At 34.4% G+C, this 25909-nt stretch overlaps 3 protein-coding genes across 3 annotated transcripts; 1 reads left to right on the plus strand and 2 right to left on the minus strand.

Annotated features, from left to right (window-relative positions):
• Positions 1-2600: 2600 nt before the first annotated feature.
• LOC113495266 (ejaculatory bulb-specific protein 3-like) lies at positions 2601-4092 on the plus strand. The gene is made up of 4 exons (XM_026873921.1): positions 2601-2875; positions 3086-3289; positions 3514-3640; positions 3856-4092. The coding sequence occupies exons 2-4, from the start codon at positions 3091-3093 to the stop codon at positions 3968-3970; spliced, it is 441 nt and encodes a 146-aa protein (XP_026729722.1). The 5' UTR covers positions 2601-2875; positions 3086-3090; the 3' UTR covers positions 3971-4092.
• Positions 4093-4286: 194 nt separating this feature from the next.
• On the minus strand, positions 4287-5660 carry LOC113495357. Its single transcript, XM_026874045.1, has 3 exons — positions 5242-5660; positions 4829-4955; positions 4287-4561 (listed from the first exon to the last, which is right to left on the minus strand). Exons 1-3 carry the CDS (start codon positions 5534-5536, stop codon positions 4399-4401), a joined length of 585 nt encoding a protein of 194 aa, XP_026729846.1. The 5' UTR covers positions 5537-5660; the 3' UTR covers positions 4287-4398.
• A 1905-nt stretch (positions 5661-7565) lies between these two features.
• LOC113495363 (glutamyl-tRNA(Gln) amidotransferase subunit B, mitochondrial) lies at positions 7566-12137 on the minus strand. The gene is made up of 5 exons (XM_026874059.1): positions 11217-12137; positions 10889-11065; positions 9398-9550; positions 8586-8758; positions 7566-8248 (listed from the first exon to the last, which is right to left on the minus strand). Exons 1-5 carry the CDS (start codon positions 11619-11621, stop codon positions 7588-7590), a joined length of 1569 nt encoding a protein of 522 aa, XP_026729860.1. The 5' UTR covers positions 11622-12137; the 3' UTR covers positions 7566-7587.
• Positions 12138-25909: the final 13772 nt, after the last annotated feature.

Here is a 25909-nt window from a genome sequence, read left to right on the forward strand (position 1 = left end):
CAAGAAGTCTAAGAATGAGTAGTCGTTTTTAGAATGCCGTACCCAAGAGTTAAAAGCAGTACGTTATTAAGACTCAGATGTATACTATGGAACGGATTAATAAAATTATAAAAAAAATCAGTGTAGAACAATTTATTAGTGATATTAAATGCCTTAGTGATCAGCGATTCTGAAACATCTATGCTTTTAAAGGTCCGATATCTGTCCGTTTCATCGTTCGTCTGTCACAAAGCTATATCTCTCAAACAATGTCAGCTAGGCAGTTGAAATTGACATAGAAGATTTATGACTGATCTTGGTATACTAAATACTAATCAAAACAAAAATCGACGATAGCTTCGTTGATTCGTTGTTTATTTTTTATTGTCGTGGTTTTGTTGTAAACAGACATTGAAAAATATACTACTATCATCTAGAGATAAACGCAACTCGCTCTATTACCGGGTAATACGCTGCTACGCTTCTAATTGCACACACACTACTTATATTAGTTAAAGACATAGCAGTAGACACCGGGCCTGTCATTGTCATCAAAAACTTTAAACAGTTTTTTTAACTATACATAAACACTCTAACAATAACCACTGAGATAAACGGAAAATGGTTAAATTAAATTGATAGCAATAGAGATAGGGACTCTCTTCTTGTACATACACATCAAAATGACAATAAAAAAACGACTGAAATGTGTTCTGACTTACCTAATAGCAAACTGTTTGGTTCCCTGACTTGGGTTAAACTGTGCTTATAAGAGTTAGTTAATCGTTTTCAATAGGCTAGTGATCTACCATTAGTTTGCACCTTGGAGTCTGACTGAGAACCATGCAATTTTCTGCACACGTGGCTGCACAGTGTATCACAACGTGCCAACAATGTGGTTAAACAACCTAGGACAACAAGTAAATTTCCGTTCTCCGTTCTATCATTAGTCTATTCCATACAGATTCCATGGAACAAAACTATCAAACAGATTCATTTATTTGATCATTGAAGTATAATAAAGAAATTATTGGAATCTTTAGAAGAAATGGGCTCAATAACAATAACACTCGAAATTATATAAAAACACAAATGTGGTATTCTCCAGCAAGTGAGATCAAATCAAAGACTATTTAAAAATACTTTTACTTTCTCCCTTATAACCTCATATGACTGATTGCTTTGATTCCCTTCTAGAATTTCAGTGAAACTGAAAGTTGATTCCATAATATACAACTATATACTACGTTATACCTAAACTAATTAATTATACGATTGCGTGTTAAAGTCACTTCTTCAACATAAATAGTCCGTCAAAGATAACTATCTAGATCTGAAAAACCCCAGTTCTATTCATATAAAACTGGGCTACATGCCAAGTAAGAAATAAAGGTTTTTATACCATTTGTTATAAACTTGTTTTTGTCTATCTTAAGCATGTTCAAGTAGTGAAATACGAACTATATCCTTAAAGTCGTCGAGTCACGCAAAAGATCGCAGAGTTCGCCTTGAAAATAGACGTATGAGGCTCTGAAAACAGAATATGCTCTCCCTGTTAACACCAACTGAAGTATAATATAAGAAGAATACCTCTCACAAAGTTGATTATATGCGCAATCTCCACTTTAAGACTAAATACATTTACGAGATTTGGGATAAGTGATAGCAAAAAAGGTTTTTCATACCACTTAAAAAAAATAAGCAGTTATTTTGGAACCAACTTTTGTAACCTCAAAAGAGGTTTTATGTGCGGTTTGACAAATGACACTCGCGTTTCCCATTTCTCCTAAACATGGTAATCATGGAAACATGTGGCCTTAGATATATAGATATTTATAAATACACAAGAGATGTTAAGATTTATGTAGAGCTATAAACATTGAGATCCAAGAACTAAATTTGCATGGCTGATTGCTATTACTCAGTATTGTTGAACTAGTATAAATAAAGTCATAATAATCAAAATTGCAAATTGTTTATTAAATGGAATTGTGCATGCTTGAGATTCGAGGAATCTCCTTCGACAATAGCTGTATGTCATTCCTTATGAGTCTAACATGACATTTATGCTTTTATTTAATTATTAGTCTGTGAATAGATGCTTACGAGATTGTTAAAACAATATTTTGCATTGTATTGTCTGCAACCTGGAAAAAAGTAGTTGGCAGTCTTATATACTCGTATTCTAAGGTCCAACACTTAGGGGTCCGACCCCAAATGTACCAGACATTATAATGAGCATCAGAAATGTCGGATGCTCGTTATAGGTATTGTCTCATGTGTATTTCGGGCTAGTCTTCATTTATAGCCTAAGTAAGACTAATCAATTAGAAGTTAATATGGACGAAACTGAAATAGCTTATCATCATCGGCCTAGCCTTTTCCCAACTATATTGAGGTCGGCTACCAGTCTAACCGGTTTCAGCTAAGTACTAGTGTTTTACAAGGAGCGACTGCCTATCTGACCTCCTCAACCCAGTTCCCTGGGCAACACCTTGGTTAGACTGGTCGTCAGACCTTTCAAGCTTCTGACCATCTGAAACCACTGTCAAAGATGTAAGAATAACAGCTGGGACCCACAGATCAACGTGCCTTCCGAAAAACTGAAGTAGCTTATCAATAGCTGTTAAATTTATTCAGTTATGTTTCTTCGACGAATCTAACTAGCAGTCAATCGTGCCTGAATGTCGAAATAACATTGGCATATTTGCATCCTTCACTTAGACATCAATTGAGTTGTTAAACTGAGTTTATTCAACAATTTGTAATAACAATGCCTCATTGACTATCGTTAAGTTATTTACTTTGAACATATAAAAGGATGTATTCCTGTTAACACGCAAGCAGTATTCTATTGTTTTTGCAGCCGTAGTGCACCCATATGAAACTTATTCTGGTAAGTTAGATAAAATATTTTTTTCAATTTATCTTTTGCTTAATTGTTTAACTAAGCGCCTTGTGAAGTAGCACGAGACAGTTCAGCATCTAAAGCTCTTAGTGCCTTAAATTTATATCATTTGATTCTCATAAACGCTTTGCTATAAGTATTTTCCCTTTACGCACTAGGTTTGGAAGCAGAAAATGTATTGCTATTTTTATCTTCCAGGCACGATGAGGTATCTGCTACTGATAATGGTTCTACTGGTATACCTCACGGTTCAGAACAATGCCATTGAGACTTCAACGTATACCACGAAGTATGACGGCATAGATCTGGACGAGGTTATATCCAACGACCGCCTGCTAACCGGCTATATCAAGTGTCTTCTAGAAGAAGGGCCTTGTACCGCTGATGGCAAAGAATTGAAAGGTAACATTTTTTTTGCCTTTGGATCCTGGAGTAGTTTAGTTTAGTAGACTTCGTTGATTTCGTTTGAGTTAAAGTTGGAATTAAACGAGCTTGTCTAAAATATTTGAATGAATTGGTTTTTTCGTTACAAAATATTCAGTTATCAAAAGATCTCTTCTATATTAGTTTCCAAGTTCATTAGTCTAACTAATAACTATGTATTCGTGTCTTTTTTGCATTTACAGAAAATCTCCCTGATGCTATTGAAAATAATTGCAAAAGGTGCAGTCAGAGGCAACGCGAGGGCGCCAATAAGGTCATGCATTACATCATCGACCATAGACCAGATGACTGGGTCACTCTTGAGAAAAAGTAAGTAACTTCACGACCAAAATATTGATCATGATCGTACTAATTGTTTATATAATATTATCTAACGACGAAAAATTCCTTTTAAATTTCTTTAGAAGTTGCGTTTTACCCTTCTAGGAGTTATTTTCCAGAACTGGAGTAAGAAGTATTTACCCCTTTACATAAGAGGCGTCACTTCAGGATAAATCATTCATCCCTACAAATTATGATTTCAGGTACGACCCGGAGGGCAATTACAAAACAAAGTATCTAGCAAGCAAAGAGTCGGAAGGTAAACAAGCAGATGCCGCGAAATCTGAAGAGGATGCTAAGAATGCATCGAGGGAATAAATAACACAGGAATGAACAACAAACAATCGATGTTTACACGAAAATGAAAATAAATATTTACTATGGAAGCCGTTAAGCCTGGTGTTGTTTTTAATGTGAGAAATAAAACAAACAATTTTACTAAATATTTTATTGAAGTGGCAAATCCATACAATGTACAAGGTTTCAACTTTTTAGTCTACTTTTCCACCGGAGATGTGCGAGGATGTCCGCTGAGCCGTTTCCACTAGAGCTGTACTGACCGAGAGGATAGTTAAATGAAATAAAAAATCTATTGGTTCTCTATAAACACATCCTTCGCTAATGCGACGGATGCTCACATCTCTGCTGGAAACGCAGTCTGACAGATCTATGAAATGAGTCTAAAAGCAGTTTTGACAGCTTCACCAAAAGCATTGAAAGGTTTCAGTTAAAAAATGTTGCTAGAACTAGGGTAGTTTCTCAGCCATATATCTTTTGACCCTAACTTTGACCCCAGGCATGGTGTATCTATTCTTAGGTGATCTTATTACTTCCTCTGGCTCCCCTATAAGCTTCAAACGAAGCTCTTCTCGTTTCTCAGCCTCTCTCGGCTTCGTCTGAAGCGCAGATCTACAACAACATTATTGGATTGTGTTTCTCGAACGAAATGAATGGGTTTTCGTTTACCTAATAAAGAATCATTGACTATTTGGTAGCCACTTAACAAATAAATAAACATTTTATACAATAATCTCTACTGGACAACAAGCTGAAATAACAATCAACAATTCACAACACACTGTTTACTGCATTCGAGTACCTACGTTGATGCTCAACTCTATGTCGAACCTTGTTGTTTACCCTAGGATCCTCTGGACCTTATGGAGGCCGTCGTACCTGGTCAGGAACAGCTTCCAGGCGACAGGATCGTGAGCCATCATCGCTGCAATCACCTTTCCAGCGTCGTCCTTCTGTTTCGTTGAGCATTTCGCGCAGTCCTCCTTGATTGCTTGGATGAGAACACCTAAAGATAATGAGGCAAATTAGAAAACCGTTAACCCCTCAAGCTTTAAGTAGCTACTTACATATTAACCCACAACATACGCTATTCACCCATAGAGTTCGTTAATATAATATATCGTTTATTTGAAAACCACTACGTTAATTTATAAAGAAAAAAACATTTTAGCGCCCTTTATTACGTGAGGATTTGGACTAGCTTGACTTAATGTGATTTTTTACAGCAATAATTCAATATTGCTGTAAAAAACACTGAAAAAATACATATCATTGTCGTTTACACCACTTACTTTTCAAAGCACCCATCTCCTTTGTACAATATCGGTCCACGGACATCAAGCATTTCACATCAACCGCTGGCAACGGTTTAATGGCTTCGTTTACCCTATATTTGCTCTTGAGTGCATCATTTTTCTCTGCTTCAGATACAACTTGGTTTATAACAGTTAAATCTTCATCGCCGTAGATCACTTTGAATCCCAAACTTTGTGCCTCATTGCTGACTTCTCGGTGTAGGCCGGGAGCTACCTCAGTTCCCAAAGCGACTGTTAGAAGAGCGGTGACAGTGGTAGCTAACTTCCACATTGTGATTGATCGAAGATGTTGATTGCTCTGAGCTCAATGAAGTTCTCGTAGCCAATGGCACAGTGGACGTGAGGCCGATGTTTTGCAACGTATTGTGCCTAATTGTTGCGATAGATTTATGCCTTTAACAATATAATTAGGGTTGTCAATTTTCATGAATTGACTTAACTTAAAGATTTAAAAGGAGACTATAAAGTGCGTACATACTCATATCTATATATTATAGAAAAGAATTGTTTGTTTGTAATGAAATGGTCCTATAATAACTGACACATTTTTAGGAATACTTTCTTCTACACACATTTTCAATGACAGCTAGTAAATTACGATAGCACAGACCAGTATCTATACACAAACTTGTTATATCGCTCGGCTATTTCGGCAAATAGTCAATTGACCGCCACCTCTCGAAAGATGGCGCTGTACATCGTCATCTGAATCGCGCTATGGTTGTGTTACGCGGACTCAACATCAACCTTACGTGTTTCAACTAATAACATGACTAGAATCTTAATGCAATTTTTGAAAGAATCTCCCTTAGGAGATTTTATAATACCTATTTACATATTTTTAATTGGTCTCCTGCTGTAGTAGCAGTTATAGGTACAATAATAATATTATTTATCGACATTATAATAACAATCGATATATAAATAAATCGATTAATAAAACTGTTACGTTGTTATTTTTCATATTTAATACTAGGTACCATTGTATTAGTAAGTTTTCATGGCTAAACAGCTCAACTGATTTTGATGCAAAATTGTGAGGATACCTGAACTTAAGGCTTTTTTTCCACGATAACTGTTAACCACGCGACTAAACCGCATGCAAAACCTACTTAATGAAGACAGAACAAGAAGACATTAGATAACTATAACTAAAAGAAAAAAAATACAAACGCTGATATCTTAATGCTCCTTTATAAAGAAGCGTAGCACCCCTGTCTCCTTGCTTGTTGTATGCTGGACGCATCAACAAGCACCGTCAACAAACAACCTTCGCCCGCAGCGCATACCAAGTGCGAATGTAAATAAATACTTACCCGATGTTGTCATTGTAAGGCCCGCAGTGAAACATTTCACCGGCCTCTGACATAACAGTGTTATTTATTTACTAGCTACTGACCACGAGTCCATCCGCTACAAAACGAAAATGATCCCAGCATGGAAACATAAAATTGGTTTAAAAAGTATCCTATGTGTTAATCCTGCTTATAAACTATATGTGTACCACGTTTTGTCTAAATCCGTTCAGTGGTTTTTACGTGAAAGAGGAACAAACAACCATACGTACAAACGTTCGCGTTTATAAAATGTAAGACTTCTGAAAAGATTCACACTTATGTAGATCAAACCTTTAAGCTGTAATAGGTAGGTATGTACTTGGTTACTTACGTTATAATGCCTCATAGAATCAAATCAGCATGGGTAAACAAGGGTCCAAATTGATAGATATTATTATAAAATAGGTACCAGAAGCTACCAGTGTTGATGTATCACTATCGAAGCGGAACCTTCAGGATTTTGAAATGTATCTATACTATAAACGTACTATGCAAGTAGGTAAACTACTATTGTAATTCGACAGCTACGTGTATGGCATTGAATCTGCTGTTAAAGGTTGAAACCTTCATTTAATTTAAATATTTATTATGACCCCGCAGTGAAAATGATATAAATAAAAGTCCATTTTAAAATAGATCCAAGTAACATTTCATAAACTGAACAATTTTCTTAAATGCCTATGAAATTGAACAGCTTCGTTTAAGATCTGTAATTGACCATCAGTGGGGCTCCGGGAGACGCCAAATTTCCTGTTGTGATGGTATTTTACTTTTCGTAGATATCTTTTTATTTTCAATTCGGATATTTAAGAAGAAACGACTTTATCCAAGGAGACTATAATAGCACTATCATTATCACTCACCCTCTTTTGGACGATAATGAAGTATCATCAAAATCAAACGCTTTAGTATGTTCTTCTATGACGGTTTAAGTAAATTACATAAATAAAAATAAAACATTGGTAAATTATTTATAAATTTATTATCACTTTTTTAATAACCCTTCCATTATCTTAGACGCTATAGACATATCAATCTTATTATTGGATTCCTTATACAATTTTCCCAAAAGTGCTTTGAATACTTTAGTTTTTCCATTTTTGTATTGTTGTACCATCTTTGGATTCTCGGCTATGACAGCCATGCATACATTCGTTACTTCTTCTTCATTACTTGTTAATTTCCAACCTTTTTCTTCTATTACTTGTAGTGGGGACAAACTCATGTCAGCTAAAACAATCAGTTCTTCTAAAACAGTCCTAGAAATTTCTAAGTTAATGTCTCTATTCAATAGCAGATCAGTCAGTTCTTGTAGTTGCTTAATTGTAATGGGTGAGTTAACGGTGTCTAATTTCTTCCTATTAAGTACAGTTAGTAGATCATTGATCAAGAAATTCGCAACCTTTGCTGGATTTCTGCGTTTATTTGACATTAGGTCATGGAAGTAGTTAAGCAAGATGGGCTCGTTGACTAATTGGATAGCGGTTTCGGGGCGCAGATTAAAGTTTTCTATGAGCTTCCTTCTTGATTCTTCTGGAAGCTCGGGTATCTTTTCCTTGATAAGAGGTACGCTGAGTACGTCATTGTGGTCTTCCTTGGATGTTAAGTTTACGCGCAGCGGTGGCAGGTTTGGTTCCGGCATGTATCTAAAAGGAGAAATATTATAATTAGAAAGTTGTTTTTTTTCCTTCGATAAAATGCTAATGTATACTAGTTTAAAACTAGTTATGTAAAACTATCCTGTGTTAATCCTGTTTATGAATTGTGTATCAATTTTCTTCTAAATTGGTTGAGTGGTTTTTGCTTAAAAAACCAACAACAATCAATACATTCATACATAAAAATTTTCGCGATTATAATATTAGTAGGATGTTATACATATAAAAGATTATAACTATATCTTTTTGTATAATCGGTCATCAGCATAGCCTTTTCCCTACTAAATTGACAACTGGATTAAGTTAGTATTGGATTATAATTTACCTGTAATCCTGTACGACCTCCTTGTCCCTCATAGGTATGGTGACTCTGGAGGTCGCGTCCCAGGCTCTCGTCTCGTTGATGATCTCCCCTCCGTCGTTGAGTATGGCGCGCTGGCGTTCGATCTCGTGTCGAATCGCACCCGCCACACCCCGCACTGAGCCTATGTTTTTAATCTGTAAGTAAGTGAGTAGGTATTTAGTTACTGAGTTAATTATGCATTATTGAGTGAGTGGATTTGTCTGAAATTGCTGTTGTCAAGCAGAGTTACAATTGTCATTATATAAAATTTCTACGCATTGTCATTGTGAAGACAGGTGCAGGTAATCAAGTAGGCATTACATTTCAGTAACAATATGGCAAATAAATCTTAATTTTAAAACAGTTTTTTAAACTTCTAGCGTCTAATTAGAGACCATTCTATAGAACAGAACAGGAAGAGTTCAAAACCTGATTCACAGAATTTCAATTTTTACTTCTTGTTGCACCCGAGTTTATGTTACAATATCGCGTATCGGAATATTGTAAGGTAATTATTTTACGGTTAATAGCAGTGCACACAAATAATGATACTAAATTACGTTACTAATTTATCAGTAAATGGGTGAATTAATGGAAATTTGATTACAATTGAAATTATTTCAAATTCACTGTATTGACTGTGATTTGGAAAAATGCTAAAAATAATATGGATGGTGAAAATTTAATCAAATTTCTCTTCATTCAGTCAGTTCATTCGGCCCGCAATGGCCGAATCGGGGCCCTGCACCTAATCTAATTTCTCAGTAAAAGACTGCAAGTACAATATAACTTACCTCAGTACGAGTAGACAGTGGTGCGCCAGGTTCCCTCAGGGAGACGTTGGCGTCGACCCTGAGAGCCCCCTCTTCCATACGGCCGGTACATGAACCAAGCCGCTGCACAATCAACACCAACTCCTTAACGAGCGCCGCTGCTTCCTCGCCATCCTGAAAATAATGAATATTAAGGGTTATTTTACTTTTCTAAATTAATTAAGTTTCTTACGCTTTCAAGCGTCAACCACTTCACTTATTTGAAAAAAATTCTGCTTTAATTCTGAAAATAATAAATCTTGCGTATTTTCGTGGTTTCCGACATCCTATCCTAGTCACGGATAAAAGTCACATAAATATGTATCAAATAAAATCTTAAATTATTCAGAAAGTAAACAACACTGTCAGTTCAAAATACGATAATAGACAAAAAGATAGTTTAAAGATACATAAGCTGAGCATGACAAGAATTCATTATTTAATTAACTTAATAAAACCATTATCATCATACCTATCATAATTAAACAGCATAGATAAACAGTGTTCTACATCATTTCCAAATATTAGCTCACCCAACAATAACATTTATAAAAGCCTATCAATGTTAACCCTACAATTATATACTCTTTCATATTTTTTGGTTCGCAAAACAGTTTATTTTTAAGTCAGAAGCAATGTCACAAAAAATAGTATCCTACAATGTTAACATAATTATCTAGTCTCAAACGAAGAATAGCTTGAATCCACTAAATAAAACAGGCCAGTAAATCAGTATGTAGTTGTGTAGGCACACTGACCAATTAAAATATTGTATACATTCAGCAAATCAACAAAACAATATTATTGAATAATGTAGGCAAATGAATTTTGATTAATTGAATTTTAATCATTGTAAAAATTTTGCAATATACAGTGTGTTTCAATTGAATCAAAGGTCATAAAGCAAATTCATGCTAATTTAATACAATATTACATAGAACAGGTTTCAAAATGTGTTATCATATTTATTAAGTTTAGTTATTATAATAATCCAAACTTAAGATGTACATTTTATAACTATACATTTTTTGCCCATATTATGGCCATTATTATAAAATAATAATTACTTATGGTTTTTCCTGAACTTATGAATTATAATTGATAAGTAAGAAAGAAGAACCAAAGAGAAATTATTGTGTATGTTGTGCTAATGTAACATAACAACTATGGATAAGAAACAATAAGTTATTAGTCAAGATAACATGGAAAGTGTTTGATGTAACACCTATTGAAACAATATTCTTCAAATATATGTACATATTAACATTCTATTCTATACTATTCAAAGAGTTTTTGAAGGCTGTTCAACAGTCAATATTGGCTGATTAAATCAAATGATTGGCTTGCTAACTGGTTGGTTGACACCAAGGCTTACATCCAATCAGTTCTAAACTCGACTTTGACAGTCAATTAATTAAATTTTGGGTACCAACTGTCACGGATTAAACTAGTCATATATTATGAGAAACAAACCTCTAAGTCCGGCTCAAACACAAGTTCCATGAGTGGAGCCCCCGCTCTATTGAGGTCAATGAGACTGCGTCGAAGTTCTGCATCGTGAAGTGACTTGCCGCTGTCTTGTTCCAGTTGAATTTGCTTGATCTTTGAACTTTTTCTGTAAGGTGCTTTGTGGATTCCCGGAGTATATACCTGGAATTAATGGAAATCTTATTTATAGTTTACAACTTGATAAGGGGCCGCTTATCACATCAATTAAGCTGGTTGCTACAAAGATTAGTGCTATTCACTGTTTACTTAGTATTGGTGTTCATAGAGGTTACCTAACAAACGACATTTTTACCTGAAAACTTAAGATACCGTCCGTGGCTAGTGGAGCTCTTTGCTGCGTGATTTGATACCCAGCTGGTAGATCAGCGTAAAAATAATGTTTTCTGTCAAAACTCGACACTTCGTTGATTTTACATGACAGCGCTAATGCGGTCATTATACCCAATTCCACGCATTTTCTGTTTAGCACTGGCAGCGTACCAGGGATAGCAGCGTCGAATAAAGCTACACAGTTATTCACTAAACCACCAAAAGTATTCTGAGCACCCGAAAATAGTTTTGATTTTGTATTTAGCTGAGCGTGAACTTCAAGACCAACTACACTTTCCCACTGCTTTTCCGTACTGTGAGAAAGGCGGCGTGCCAATGTGGTCATACACTTGTAATTTAATGGACGGCATATTTTGATTAGTTTCATCTTGAAATTCTTGTTTTTTTATTCATTTATTGCAAGTTAACGATTTTTATGCAAAGGGAAGACGATTTACAGCTGTTTTTGACATGGTCCATTTTTGACGTTATTTTTATGTAAATGTCAAAAATTTCATTGACTCAACAAATCTAAAAAATAAAAGTTAAAGACCTGTCAACGAATTCACAGAATAGTTTTCAAAAGTTTATTAAAATGTATCTCAATTAATATAACAGCAAAATTATTGAATGCGTAACCTAAAAATCTGAAACGTGCTTCCAGTATTTATTGCTGAACTGTAAACTTATCAAATCTAGTTGTTCTGATCGGTAAATAGACGTCACCATCCTCAGAATATTTTATATTTCTGAACGAATCCGGCCAGGAGTTCGCAATGCGACACTGACGTCACACTGTAAAATTACAATATGGCCGCGGCGCGAAAATTTAAAGGTTTCGAATAAATCATAACAATAATCAATTGAAGGGTAAGCACAGTTTAGAATTAAAACATTCGTATCTCTAAAGTATTAAAACAAAAATATTTATAACTTTGAAAAAAATACTGACTTACCTAAGTGCTTCACTTGTATTGGTCCTGTTGTCTATTCAGATTTTCAGCATATTTGATATTTATTAACAACGTACACAAATAAATAATACCTAATTTATTACATCTAAATTGCATTGATATTTTGACTTAACAACTTACGAACTAAACGAGCTTATTTAAACTAAAATTATCACATTTTTGGAAGGTAGGAGTTCAGAAATCCATTTAATTTAAACAACTAATCCTGCTACGACTTCAAATAAGAAAGAAAATACGTAGAGGACAACGAAAGCCAATGTGACTTCAGCGATGGAGTACATTTTTATTGGCCTTTTTTTAGAAAAAAGTAAAATGTATATTTCTCGAGAAAACGCGGTGAACGTACAGCCGATTGCGCGTCGTTGCGAGATATGACCGCGACTCAAAACAAAGCGGTGCTATACGCACAGCCTTGGCGCTCGAGATATAATACGATCGAATTGTAACGATTCTAAAATCATCGATAGCCGTAAACAACTGCTTCATAATTTATCCGTATAACCTACCGCCGATGTATGTCTTGTGTTGAATAGTCTCTACACATGCTGACTGTTTGATTCTAATATAAGAAATTATAATTGTAAATAGTCAGCCTATAAGGTAATTGCGTACACAACGCATTGCATTATTTCGATAGGTCGAGGGTAGAGTAAAACTAGAATGTGAAGGACACATTGTAATTTAAAGATATTCCGTGAATCTTAGATAGGATTGAACTTATCAAACATTATAATTTATTGTAATTAAACATTTATCTACGTTTCGGGAGGCATTATAAGAGCATATTCATTAAAGTTGCATTGTCTTTCTATCTAATGGCATTCATCAACCATCGTCAAACCACCTAAACCTACACAGAAGAGACCTAAACATTACCTGAAATAGGCTTTGGCCTTTCTGGGTCCTAAATGGCATGACCTCAAGCAAGGTAGATAGAGGAACTGAACGAGAAAACATTGAAATTGTTTCAGTTCGGATAAAGAATATCGGAAAAAGTTAAAAACTGAATCAGAAGCCAATTATTAATATTTAACCAAATAGGTTTTAGTTTTTTACATTCTTAATAAAACAAAAAAAATATAAGTACCCACTTATATCGGAACGTAAAGTTTTCTTTATCATCAGGTAGGTGTATTAACATTAGTAGGCCTTATGTGGTAATGCGTGCTAGTAACCATTTCAAAGTTCACATCGCCAGCTATTGTTTAAAACAGGTACATAGTTAATTGTGGAATCATGGATTAAACGAACGTTGCACTTGCTACAAAATAAATCTAAAGATATTATAAGACATTGCAAACAGTTTCTTTAATAACATTTATTTTTGTGATTTCTTAATGTTAAAACTAATTATTCAAAAAACCGTTTTCCACTTTGTTTTTAATCAATTGTTTTAAGAGATACAATTTTGATTAATTTTTTATATGGGTATTGTAGTTAAAACTGAAAACCCTAACTTAGGCCCAATCTATTAACCTCTTGATACCTGTGAAAACAAATGAATTTAATGAGAAAAGAGCATATTTACCTCGAGAAAAGTATTGAATACCCCGTTACAACATTTACGTATTTGAATTTATTTTTTAAAAGTCGCATAAACAAACCAGTGTTATTACAATTAGGTAATGTATCGTGTACCTACCTATAAAGCTTTATCTATATCCGTGTAAACATCTTCATAAAATTATCAGAAATCGATAAACAAAGGGGTGTGATAACAGATAGGCATTTTAATATCTCAACGATAAGATATAATTTATTGTGATTAGACGCCTCTGGAAAAAGTTTGATCCTCTAATTATCCATAATCTTGAAGAATTATTTATGTAAGTATTAATATTATCAAGGGATTGATGTAATTAATGAGTAGCTTGGTACAATCTATACCATTTGGTACATTTGCTTTCTACTAAAATGTAGGTCAATATGGTAAACTTGGCCCATGGCCGTTGACCATCTTTTTTTAATGACATTTTGACGTATCTGACTAGGGACATTGCTTAATCAATATTTATCTACGATTCCGCGTACACTTGTTTTTTATTTCAACGAATATGAACGCATTTAGGTACCTAAATACCTGCATTTATAACGTATGTCAACGAGGATTTGCTGTATTTCATCGGTTGTTAAATGTTATTACGACCAATGTACAACATATGCATGCTAGTAAATTAAACCCTGCACACTGGGGTGAATCCCCGGATCTTGTTTCTCTATGCAGGTAATCGCAATTATGGTGCAACTACAGATTGTGATTTTTTAATTAGGATATGGATAATATATAATTCTAAATATTTTAAATTTATTACATTTAGAAAGTCTTCCCAAAAATATAGGTTAGTGTTTCTCTCAACACCTTTGATTTGAATTCATATACCCTATTCCTACAGTCAAAACTAAAAAAACGGTTACCAACTCAAATCGGCTATTGTTCAATAGGATAATTGATTTTTTACATTTTATTTATTTTAGCCTTTAGTTAGAAGAAAAATAATTTTGTAGAAGAAAAAACTATGAAGCACACAGCTATATAAAATAGTTTATACAAACTGGCTGGTGCTAGGCAAAAACAAAAGCCACAAAAAAAGCGTAAATGTACCTATATTAGGCTGACCTCTGGAAACCTCGAATTAGGTGCATCAGAAATAACTTATAGATAATTAACTAAGTAGGTCCTATGTGTTCACTGTGCCCAAAGATACGTAAAAAGTATATATTATTAATTTAATTAAGATTTCGTCTGCATGATTGAATTTTTTTTCACAAACTCCGTAATTGGTTGCATACTTTTTTTAACTCTACACCATTCATGTTATTTTCTTTGATGCTTTCATATACAAAACTTCTTCAATAACAATATCCCAAAAATATTATTTTATTGCATGACTGATGTAATCTTAATCTGAAAAACTAAAATAAATAAGGTTTTGTGTCTTGATTACCTTTATTTATTCCGTTTCCAGTTAACAGCTTGTAAATAATGTAATAAATAAACACTTTACACACGTATGATGTAATTATCTAAATAGGTTTTCTATTGGTTAAAAATCTACTCTTACATACCTACCTACCTGCATTTTCATTAATAAAATTGATTCATTAATAAAATATATGAACATGCAAGGATCAATGAAAAATGAATCGATTTATTCAGAACTATCAATTCAATACTCATGGCAACCTTGCAGTCCTATGCATAAGTTCATATTCACGAGGTTCAAGTTCAATTCCAACGCAGAACACAACAATGTGACTCTTTAAAGTGAAATATACTTTCTCAATTATTCTAAGACACCAGAATAAAACGTTGAAAGAAAACGTCCCAATAATCGGTTATGATAAATACTCAAACCTTCCTTGCGATTAACAAAACATAATCAATCTTTATCACAACGATTTTCGATTCGAAATATTCCAGGATTCAACACGGGTGCTAAAAAAACAATAGGTAATATCTAAGAATGAATTTCAATCATTATAATGACGAACACGCCGATATTTTTTCTACAATATCATCAATATTTATCAAGAACTCTTGTACTCAGATTTGAAAATTAAAGTGCTATAATGACTTGTACCTTTTTATCGATTTTAACAAAAGATAATTATGACTAACACACAAATAAGCATCAGTTAAGGAGATATGACACGATTCAATACCACCAGTATCGGAAAAATATGACATTGCGAAAAAACCCTACAGTTTTATCAATTAGAACCTCGTGACGCAAATGTTTAGGTAATGGAAACTTGTTTACCTGATGGATATTAACTTATACAGCACCTGTACATACCTACTAATCATTCCGGTGATTTTCCCATTAATAAACGAGCCAAACCAGCGTTCTAGAATGTACTTGTGGCACTGTCTAGTTAATGACTATTGGTAACGTAAATGTATTTGGTTATTATTTTATTGGATGAGAAAATAGGGAACCATTTCTGCTATTAACAATTGCCGATGATTGAATGACAATTTCATTAAATTTGATACTATTCATACTGAAAGGTAGTTTAGAATGGTTCTTCTAATGTTACTAAGAAAACACCACCTTATAAATTTTCCCCTGCTATGAAATGGCCTGTCCCCAAAAATACTTTGTCTGCCTATTATAAAGGCTAGTTTTTTTCTATAAAGTATGTTTGTAAGCCTTCAGTCAAACTTAAAATTTTGCCGGATAGCTCATTCATGCCTGTTTAATTTGAAATACATTTCAAAGGGTTGCTGAAGATCCCATAAATATGTTCAAAATGGGGTAAGTATTATAGCATAACCTCCAAAGAACTAACGGACCTACGTAAGAAGATAATTTATATTATCCTTAATGAACTTGACTTAATACTCGTATAATAGGTTGGTAAATAATGACAACCAGTTTTTATATCCCATTGTCTGCACACTGAATCTATTTTCTAAATCGGATGCTTGTCAGTAGTAAATAATGAAGTCTGTCAAAAATAAGTATATATAGAATCACATGATAATTATGTAAGGAGATTTCTTTAACATCACAAAACATAGAATTAAATGCTTTGTTTGTTAAACTAGAAAAAAGAATTACGTATTTCTTCTTTATTTGAGTATGTAGGCACCTACTCGCACTTCACGTGAGCAAACAGTCAATATATGAGTGGAATAATAACAAATTCGCGACTGTAAAGTATTAGTAAACAATTCGAGTGTGTACTTAGCACGACCAGCAGTAGGTATACCGACACATACCTACCTATAGATATCTGGAAAAATATCTAATACGTAGGTATTAACACTATTAACTGAACAGGTCCAAGAAATGTTTGGTTTGTTTCAGTTTACTTACCCAGGTAGGCGCCTCCGTTTTTTTATTTCCCACTGCTAGGCAAAAACCTCCATTTTATCCTTACAGATATTATTCCAGTATTAAGGATCCAATTTGTGCTTCACAGCAAAAAAAAATTGCTTTCCAAATCTTTAAAAAAAAATCGAGGCAGAAATTCTAGTAGTTGCCCAAAACTGAGGACAGTAAGTGTAGTTGAACAGGTTGGTCAAAAACATAATTTTACAAACTTAAATCAGACGAGTTATTGAACTTAGAAGCCAAGATATCTTTGGACTTTGGAACGTCCCAATTATCTCTACCTAATTTATTCGAGGGCAGACAGTGACTGATCAATATAAACAACTTTCCTCTCTAGATAAATTATGCAAATGTATTATTTCGTGGTTTACGGCTGTATATTTCATTTCCGATAGGAAGTTATTTTTTAAGTGGCAGGGGCCCCTAGGCACTGGCCTAAAGTGCCTTATGTGGGTAATACGGCACTGGTCGCGAAATGGTTTTCTTTTTTCTCCCGGTAGTGTAAAACAAAGAAGTACACCGGTTATTATACCAGGCAGGAGTCGTGCATACGGTAACCGCTAGTCAAAAGAAAATATGAGAATTTTCACCGGGTCACCAAGAAATATTATTTTATAAATCCAAAAAAATAAACGTGCATATGCTTAACAATACGTATGCAAATGGATAATTAGACATAATTATGAATTAACAAGTTACACACGTTTACTTCGTATTGCAAAATAAAATATTCACTTCTAATTAAAACTCAATACCGGTAATAGTGTAATACAACAATTAAATGTAGAGTTCATTGTGTATGTATGTATGTGTTGAATTGGCATTGCATGTAAAACAGTGTATGCCAGCGATGCCAGCATTTGCTATTGTCCATTATGTTCACAGCCGCGTCTTATTTCAACTGATTTATTCAACGTAATCAATATCGAATTCATAATAATCCTATTTTAATTTAGTTCTTGTGACGCAGTTTATAAAATTGTTTGTTATAAATTCCGTGTCACGGAACTAGTCTTAAATGGTAATTCGTATCAATAATAGCTAAACAAAGACAACTAGTATAGGAATAACTATTTATGATTCAAAAACAGGTATTTAGTTATAAAAGATAAACATTTGAATTCATATATTATTTTAATCCTTAGCCGAGCTATATCTACGACAAATAGTAGCAGTATTATACGATAATTAATTTGATAAACGTAGCTTATTACTATATTATTATTTTCATTAATAACCGTGCTTACACACTTACGTCAAAACCGACCAATTACAGTAATTTACACATAATATATTATGTAGGTTATTAAGTAAAAACGACTTCAGCAGAATACACAGTAAATTGGTGTTTAATGAGTAGAATACAATGAGGTAAAACCTAGCGAGTGTTTACTCAATCATTGACTTGTTAAAAACGGCTCATTGTGAACTATATAAACAGCACTTTATATGCCTCCTATACTACACCTACTAGAGTTGAATAGATGTGAATAAATACAAAACACTTTAAATCGGACTTTGAGCTTCCGGATCATCGGGACAAATACTGCTATTCAAACCAGTAATACTTGAATGTGTTTATACGTATTTAAACACTAGCTGTTGCCCGCGACTTCGTCCCCGTGGGTAGAAGATATAAGTTATGATTTATACCTGCCCTGTTGTTTTCACGTTTTCCATTGTATCTTCGCTCCTATTAGTCGCAGCGTGATGGTTTATAGCCTAAAACCTTCCTCGGTGACTGGTCTATTCAACACAAAAATAAATTTTCAATTTGGACAGCCCCTGAGATTAGCGCGTTCAAACAAACAAACAAACTCTTCAGCTTTATATATTAGTATAGATTTACCAAACACCGTTTTTACAACGGCTGTGGAAATGAGAAGGTGATTAGAGTGTTGTCTCCCTTCCGCGACGGTACTTAATGCGCTATAGAAAAAGGGTTAGAGAAAAACCACCAATTCAAAACAAGAAAACTTTTAAATTTTCTTTAAAATGACTGAAACACAATTATGTGCATTTTTTATTATGATGCTTGCATACTGATTCTGCTAGTAACACTTTAAATCGGATTAAATATATATCATAAAACTAAACTTTTTATAAAAACCTTGTTAGACATCTAGGTTCTAATGTCTGACTAATGACGGAGGCACGTATCGGATTCTTTCTTACTATGGCATTTATAACTTACGTCATATTGCGCAATAATTATTTTGCCACACCTCCAATATAAATTAGTATGCGACTTTATATTTCTCCCTGAGTCAAACAAATGCAATCTAAACTATTTCAAAGTAACAACATACGATGAATTTGTGTATACGAAAACCTTTATTCATGTAATATTCATTAATTAGCTGCAAACAAACTTAAGTGTATTATAATATGGACATCAACATATGAAAGTACATGGTTAGTCTACAATGTCATAGCCTGTCAATGACCCAACTGACGGGTAAACATGGGTCGTTTTGTCACAAAGGGCAGAAAAGGAAAAGCGAGGAGAAAACTAGAAAGTGCAAGTGCAGTTAGATGACTATAGAGTACCTACTCATAATCTTTATGAAAGCATTCTTGCCTTGACGGAGAACTAACACGTAAGACAGAACAAGATAACAAATAGACATTAAACAACTAACGTAACCTAGCCCTCTGCAAAAGGAAAGTCCTTTTATGAACTTTTCCCATTCAGAGAAGAATTATGAATTAAATAGAGGATATCCATAACAGCTGAGTTAATTTATCTTTTAAGTACTTGGCCATCAATTAACTCGCCCTTGGATATTGCACGATAGTAATTAGGAACCACACACATGATTGTTATCAACAAAAAGCTTTCATTAGATTACAAGTAGGTACATGGCACTCACTGTTATCAATTCTGTATCCTTGTTACACATAGCTGGTCTAGACTCTTATCTGCTGCCTATTATAATATGATTAATCGACGGAATCGACCTCCCACCGTTGTAAAGTCAAGAAACTGCGCCACTGCACAGTATCGTAACTGCGTAGCGCTAAATTAAACTAATTGGAAATTATGATCATTTTCAATTGGGGTAGGAAATACGTTGGTAATAATAAGATAAAGAGTTTAAACTGGAAGAATTATAGTTTTTACCGAAGAAGTTCATTTTAGAATCTCTACTTTGTCCGTGACAGGTGGCAAAAGAGTAAAGAGACTTTGTCTGGAATATGGTTGGCAAAAGTAGTCAGCTTAATACTTTCTTGTGCTTGCCCAAAATTAAATAAGTCGTATGTTGTCTATAATACTGAGGATACCATGTAAAAAGAGGAAAAAAATAGAACTATTCTCTATTCTACACACAGATTTACGAAATTTCCGAAGTACATATTTTAAGTTTGCCCTGTGCAAAAAACACAACCTTTTTAGGAATGGATTCAATACTTCAAGAGCTAATTAATTGTTTTTTTTTTCATATATCATGAGATCCACTGCATGCCAGTCGTTGACCCTACCTCGACGTGCACAATGTTAACGTATGTAACTGCTGAGTGCATACTAACGGCCTACCATCACTTCCTAAAGTACCTGTTACAGTTGCGGAAGAGAGATATCACTACACACATTGTAGAGCGCCGTCTTTCTTCTACAGCAGTTTTAGTAAAGTAGGTAGCTCGGACAGCGGGTTACCGGGGAGCCGGTACAGAAAGGGCAAAAGAAGGAAAATGGGTGGGCATTAGTCAGTTTAGTCATAAGTCTGACTCTCCCTCCCATTCGTCGTCGTTTCTTAGTCATTTGTTAAGTTCCTATCCGGAAAAAATACCTTAGTAACTGCAAAAAGAATGTACCCCTTCACATATTTTTTTATTTCAAGTAACCTTGCGTTTTGCCGGCCTCATGTTCTAGATTTTTCTACTCATAGTATCAACAAACTTGTAATCATATAATACTTTGTATTAATCGATTCATTTACATTATAATAGTCAACCCATAACAAAAAACCGTCAATAGGAGGTGTTCTTTTTTTATTTATTTAGTATTTGGGTATATTTGAATTTTAAAAGTAAACCACATTTAATGATTAAAAGATACACGTCTTTGATTCAATATGTATTGTTTGTTATTCTGTTTACCTGAAAACTGTTAGTAAACATGTAGATTAAATATATTTTATCTCATTTCCTAATAACTCATGCTTATACCTACAATGTGGTTATCTTTTAAGGTGGGTATATATGCACTTAAAAAGGCACCTAAGACCTTGAAAATTTTGGTCATAAGAGCGGTGTGGATTTTTTTGCTGGAAACACTAAGGAGTTTTTGTATTTGTCTACTTATAATTCCGAGCGAGGTTCAGAAGTCTTTCCGTTCTGTTTTCAACCCCTAATCATTCTTTCCCAGGAAAAACAAAAGGCTAGCATAGTAAAAACACTCATTTACAACAAATAATTATAAATCTTTCAAACGTTTCCCGATTTTGCACTCTAGCTATGCGTATAGTATTAACGGGAGTCTAAAAGCCACTTCAAATACTAAAACTTAACGAGGACTTTGTCCCATTTGACGGTTTTGCTTTTGGCTGGCTCTTGCTTGCTAGTGAGACAGAGCCGTTGACGCCGTTGTATCTCAACTCGGTGTTCAAAGTCCTGGCGGTCTAAGGCCAAGGCCAGGAATAATAATTTATTTATTTATATATTATAGCTTGTTGTGGAAAAGAGATTCCAATCTATACGATCCAATCCAATTTAATTTTATAACAACATTATTTACGATATTTAAAGGTTACTTCATCGCCCGTAGAATGTTCCAGATAATGGAATTAATTGACTACTGAATATGGGCAATGTAAAGTATAATATTTCGCGAGTTTCTATTTACATGTTTAAAATTCATATCGTATTTGCGCAGCTTATTCACACACTGAGAAACACTTGTTTTAAATACAAACTGGTGTATTAGACTTAAACAGAGCATCAGGATCTGTCTCGTTGGAGTTTTGCCGTCGTGGGAGCGGGATGGAGCATAACACGTCATAGAGCGACGTCTCACTCATACCAATGCGAACTGCCTTTGTAAAAATGTTTTGGTAGTTCCCAAGTTTTGTTGAACACAAAAACGTTGTACCCGGCTTTGCAAACCAGTATTACTTTGGACTCCTAGCTATTGCAACTTTCAACTGCGCACTTCGATAAATTAATTTTATGCATTAAATAATTGTAATAATAGCTCATAATTATTATTATTCCATAATTGTAATCATTTCACTCTTAGTTACGAGGTCGTTCACTCAATGTTCTTTTCAGATTGTTCTGTCAGCTCTTTGTGCAACAAGTAGACTATGTTATTGTTTTGCTTTCAAATTTAAAGTACTTTTGACTGGTCGTGGGTTCGATTCCCACCCAGGGCAAGTAAACCAACAACCAAATAATTAAAATTTGGTCCTACGGACATATTTTACCTGTATAGTTTAAAGATTTATTTGTGTAATTAAACGCAAAAAAACATGATTATAAACAATTAAACATCAATCATATGATATCAAATATCTAAATGCAGGTTTATCATTGCTCGCCTTAGATATGATAGAATAGAAATTGCTGACTGCATATCTAGCTATCTGCCAAATGTCTTAACACCTACGCATGAAATTTTGCAATAATTAATGCACGTTTTTAAATTAATTTCTAGATAGGTACTTAACATTTTCATAACACCTGTTAAGCCCCGGAAAAGCCGTTTTTATGTGTATTACGTACGTTATTATGCTTTTAGAGACGGCACATTAAATATTTAAACTATATATTCGGGCTTTGAGTTTTTTTTAGGTTAATGTAATCAGTTCTAAACGATCTTACATTTAAATTACATATAACAATAGCTGATCCAGCGAACGTTGTTTTGCCTTATAAATTATTTCTAGTTGTATGTATTTTTTATGCTACATTATAAAGAAATAAAAACAAAAAATTTCGTCCATAAAACAAAAATAAATTGTAGTGTGAGCAAACCTTAGGGGTATGAAAAATAGATGTTAGCCGATTCTCAGACCTAATAAATACGCATATAAAATTTGGTAAAAATCGGTGAAGCCGTTTCGGAGGAGTACGGTAACTAACATCGTGACACGGGAATTTTATATATTAGAAGATATTCCTATGGTAGTCAGTAGTCTTGAAAGCGACTCGTTTAGCGATTTAATCCCTCTACAATCAACGTGCAAAAGCAGTGCAAAAATGCGGTTTGCATTAAAAAATATCTACGGCGTAGGTAGCACTCGCTCTCACAGCGCACGAGTTCATGCAAGGTCGATCAAAGTCCAATTTCGGTTTGCGTCGTACTGTCAGCCAATACAGAAATCTACTTTAAGGTTGAAAATCATTCACTGGTCATAGAACAACAAGGTTCGTTTTCCTGTGCGAAAGTATACTTACAACGACGATTGTCGATCTTATTGCTAGTTCGGTTACACACGAAATTTTCTTTAACTGGTAGACCAATTTCAGTTTGCGACGTACATATTCGTACAATCGCCTCCCGCATTGCTACCGGTTGTCTGCGTAATCAACATCTCAAACATTTACCTGTGTACGTATAACACTTGATAGATAATGATGGGTTTCTATTAATACATCAGCGTTCAAAATAACGTAGTCTATAGTGTTATATCCGTTTCTTGTACGTGACGTTAGAGATCTAAGCATCATCTTGCAGTTTTTTAGTTGGACTAGATGTGCTTCACGACTTTGTCCGTGTGTAATTTGAAGGAAATATTCCCATAAGTGTAGTATTATTTTGATAGTAACTGTCGTGAGAATGATTCATTATTAAATGATGTAACGGTTTACTCACGCGTATTTATCGGGGTAGCCCGACTAGTTTCGGACCCAACCGGAGTCCTTAATCATGAGCAGACGCGGCGGGATCGCGAGTCGAACTCGAGTCAGTTCATTCAACATTCAACTCGAGTTCGACTCGCGATCCCGCCGCGTCTGCTCATGATTAAGGACTCCGGTTGGGTCCGAAACTAGTCGGGCTACCCCGATAAATACGCGTGAGTAAACCGTTACATCATTTAATAGTATAGTATTAGACAGCAAAGAGAGAAGCCCGTTTGAACAAACAAACTAACGCTTCATTATTAAATTAATATATAGAGCGTCCACTTTAATTGATCACAATTAATCTCTGTTAACAGATTGTATTTTGTCTGGAGTCCTAATGTAAAGCATGTAAAGGTCGCTGAACTTTAGATTTTTCCTTAGAGTCATGCTTTAGTAATTTGAACGGTAAGAACACGGGGTTGCTGACATTTTCACATGTAAAATTAACTCACACGTCTCAAATATCTTGAGTGACAGGCATAATGGTCTGAAACAAAAAACTATCATTGAATGGACTACAGTATTTATAAAGATGATTGTTAAACAATTGAATATGAACAGTGTAAGTTATTGCATAGCATTGGTCATGTCGTTCAATGCTTTCATATCTATCACCTAGATCTATTTGAGTTTTGGCTTTTCAAGATACTTCAACAATGAGGTTATCGATTCGATAAGTTTGTATGTCATATTGCATTATTCATCTACGATTTGTCTATGTCTAGATTAACGTCTAATATCAATAACGCTATAAAGAACGCATGTTTAATTATTTTTGTTATAAGTACAAAATTCGTTGTTATTTATTTAAAGCATATACATAAAGCAAATGCAAAGAGTAGAGTTCTAAAATGTATTTATTTTCTAAAGTACGTAAAAGTATTTCTTTACTAGGATAGTTATTACGCTAAACACGTAACATACGTTAGGTACTTTAAAACTTTTATAAACATAAGGTTCCCAAATGTTTTTTTTTAATTTTACGTGTAGCGGTAAAAAGGATTAAATCACTTTAAAGTTAAAAGAAAATCTTCAGTCAATAACCACCTATTGATTATTTTATATATCTTTAAATATTATTTACATATTATGAGAGAGAGTAGATGGATTCTTAACCTTTGGACTGCCAAAAAAAAGTAAAAGTGAGTATCATCGGTTCATCGACTTTGGCTGTTTGCCACACGTCAATCTGTACCTACTAATAATATTTTGCAGCACAAAATTGCTACATTGAGATTATTAAAACTACTATATGCACTAAAACGTACATAGTTTTTAACATTCAACAAATTTATTACTTAATTAATTACAGAATTTAAGACATCTTTTGGGCTCCACCTTTTAATCTGCTAAACTAAATGCATGAGAATTGCAATATTGATTAATGCAAAGATACATTTTTGACAGTCGTGACGGGTAGTCAGAAGCTAGAAAGTCTGACAGCCAGTCTAACATCTTGGCATCGTGTTGCCTAGGTAACTGGGTTGAGGAGGTCAGATAGTCAAGCGCTTCTTCTAAAACATTGGTACTGAGCTAAATCCGGTTGGAGTGGAAGACGATGACGACGATTATTACAAAGGTTACCACGTCTCAAAGTTATATTATTGCGATTGTGGGAGCATGACAGCACACTTACCGTAAAGAACCGCGTCTCTTTTCCACAACTGCCATCATATTATTTTACAACTTGATGGTAGGTACTTTGAACAAAGGGTCTGGCAATGAATCAGCTAACAGGCCAAAAGGAGGCGCAACGTAATGCGCGTCTATTCATATGAGGAGTGAGGGCTGGGCTCTTTACAATTACACCCATCCCTTAAAAAAGGAGTCTAAAGGACTAGGCAAAACCAGACGCGCAGAAAATGTATGAGCGATCCCGTGACTCTGACTTAAGCAGTAGAAAGGGCCCGGGGTGTTTTTAGTCGGTGGAAGTCCGACATATCCACGCCATGCTCTCGACATGGGCTGAAATCATTAGCGTTGTACTCCGGAAAACAAAAAAAGGTACTCTG

Source organism: Trichoplusia ni, chromosome 1, assembly GCF_003590095.1.
Source record: "Trichoplusia ni isolate ovarian cell line Hi5 chromosome 1, tn1, whole genome shotgun sequence".
Lineage (NCBI taxonomy): Eukaryota > Metazoa > Arthropoda > Insecta > Lepidoptera > Noctuidae > Trichoplusia > Trichoplusia ni.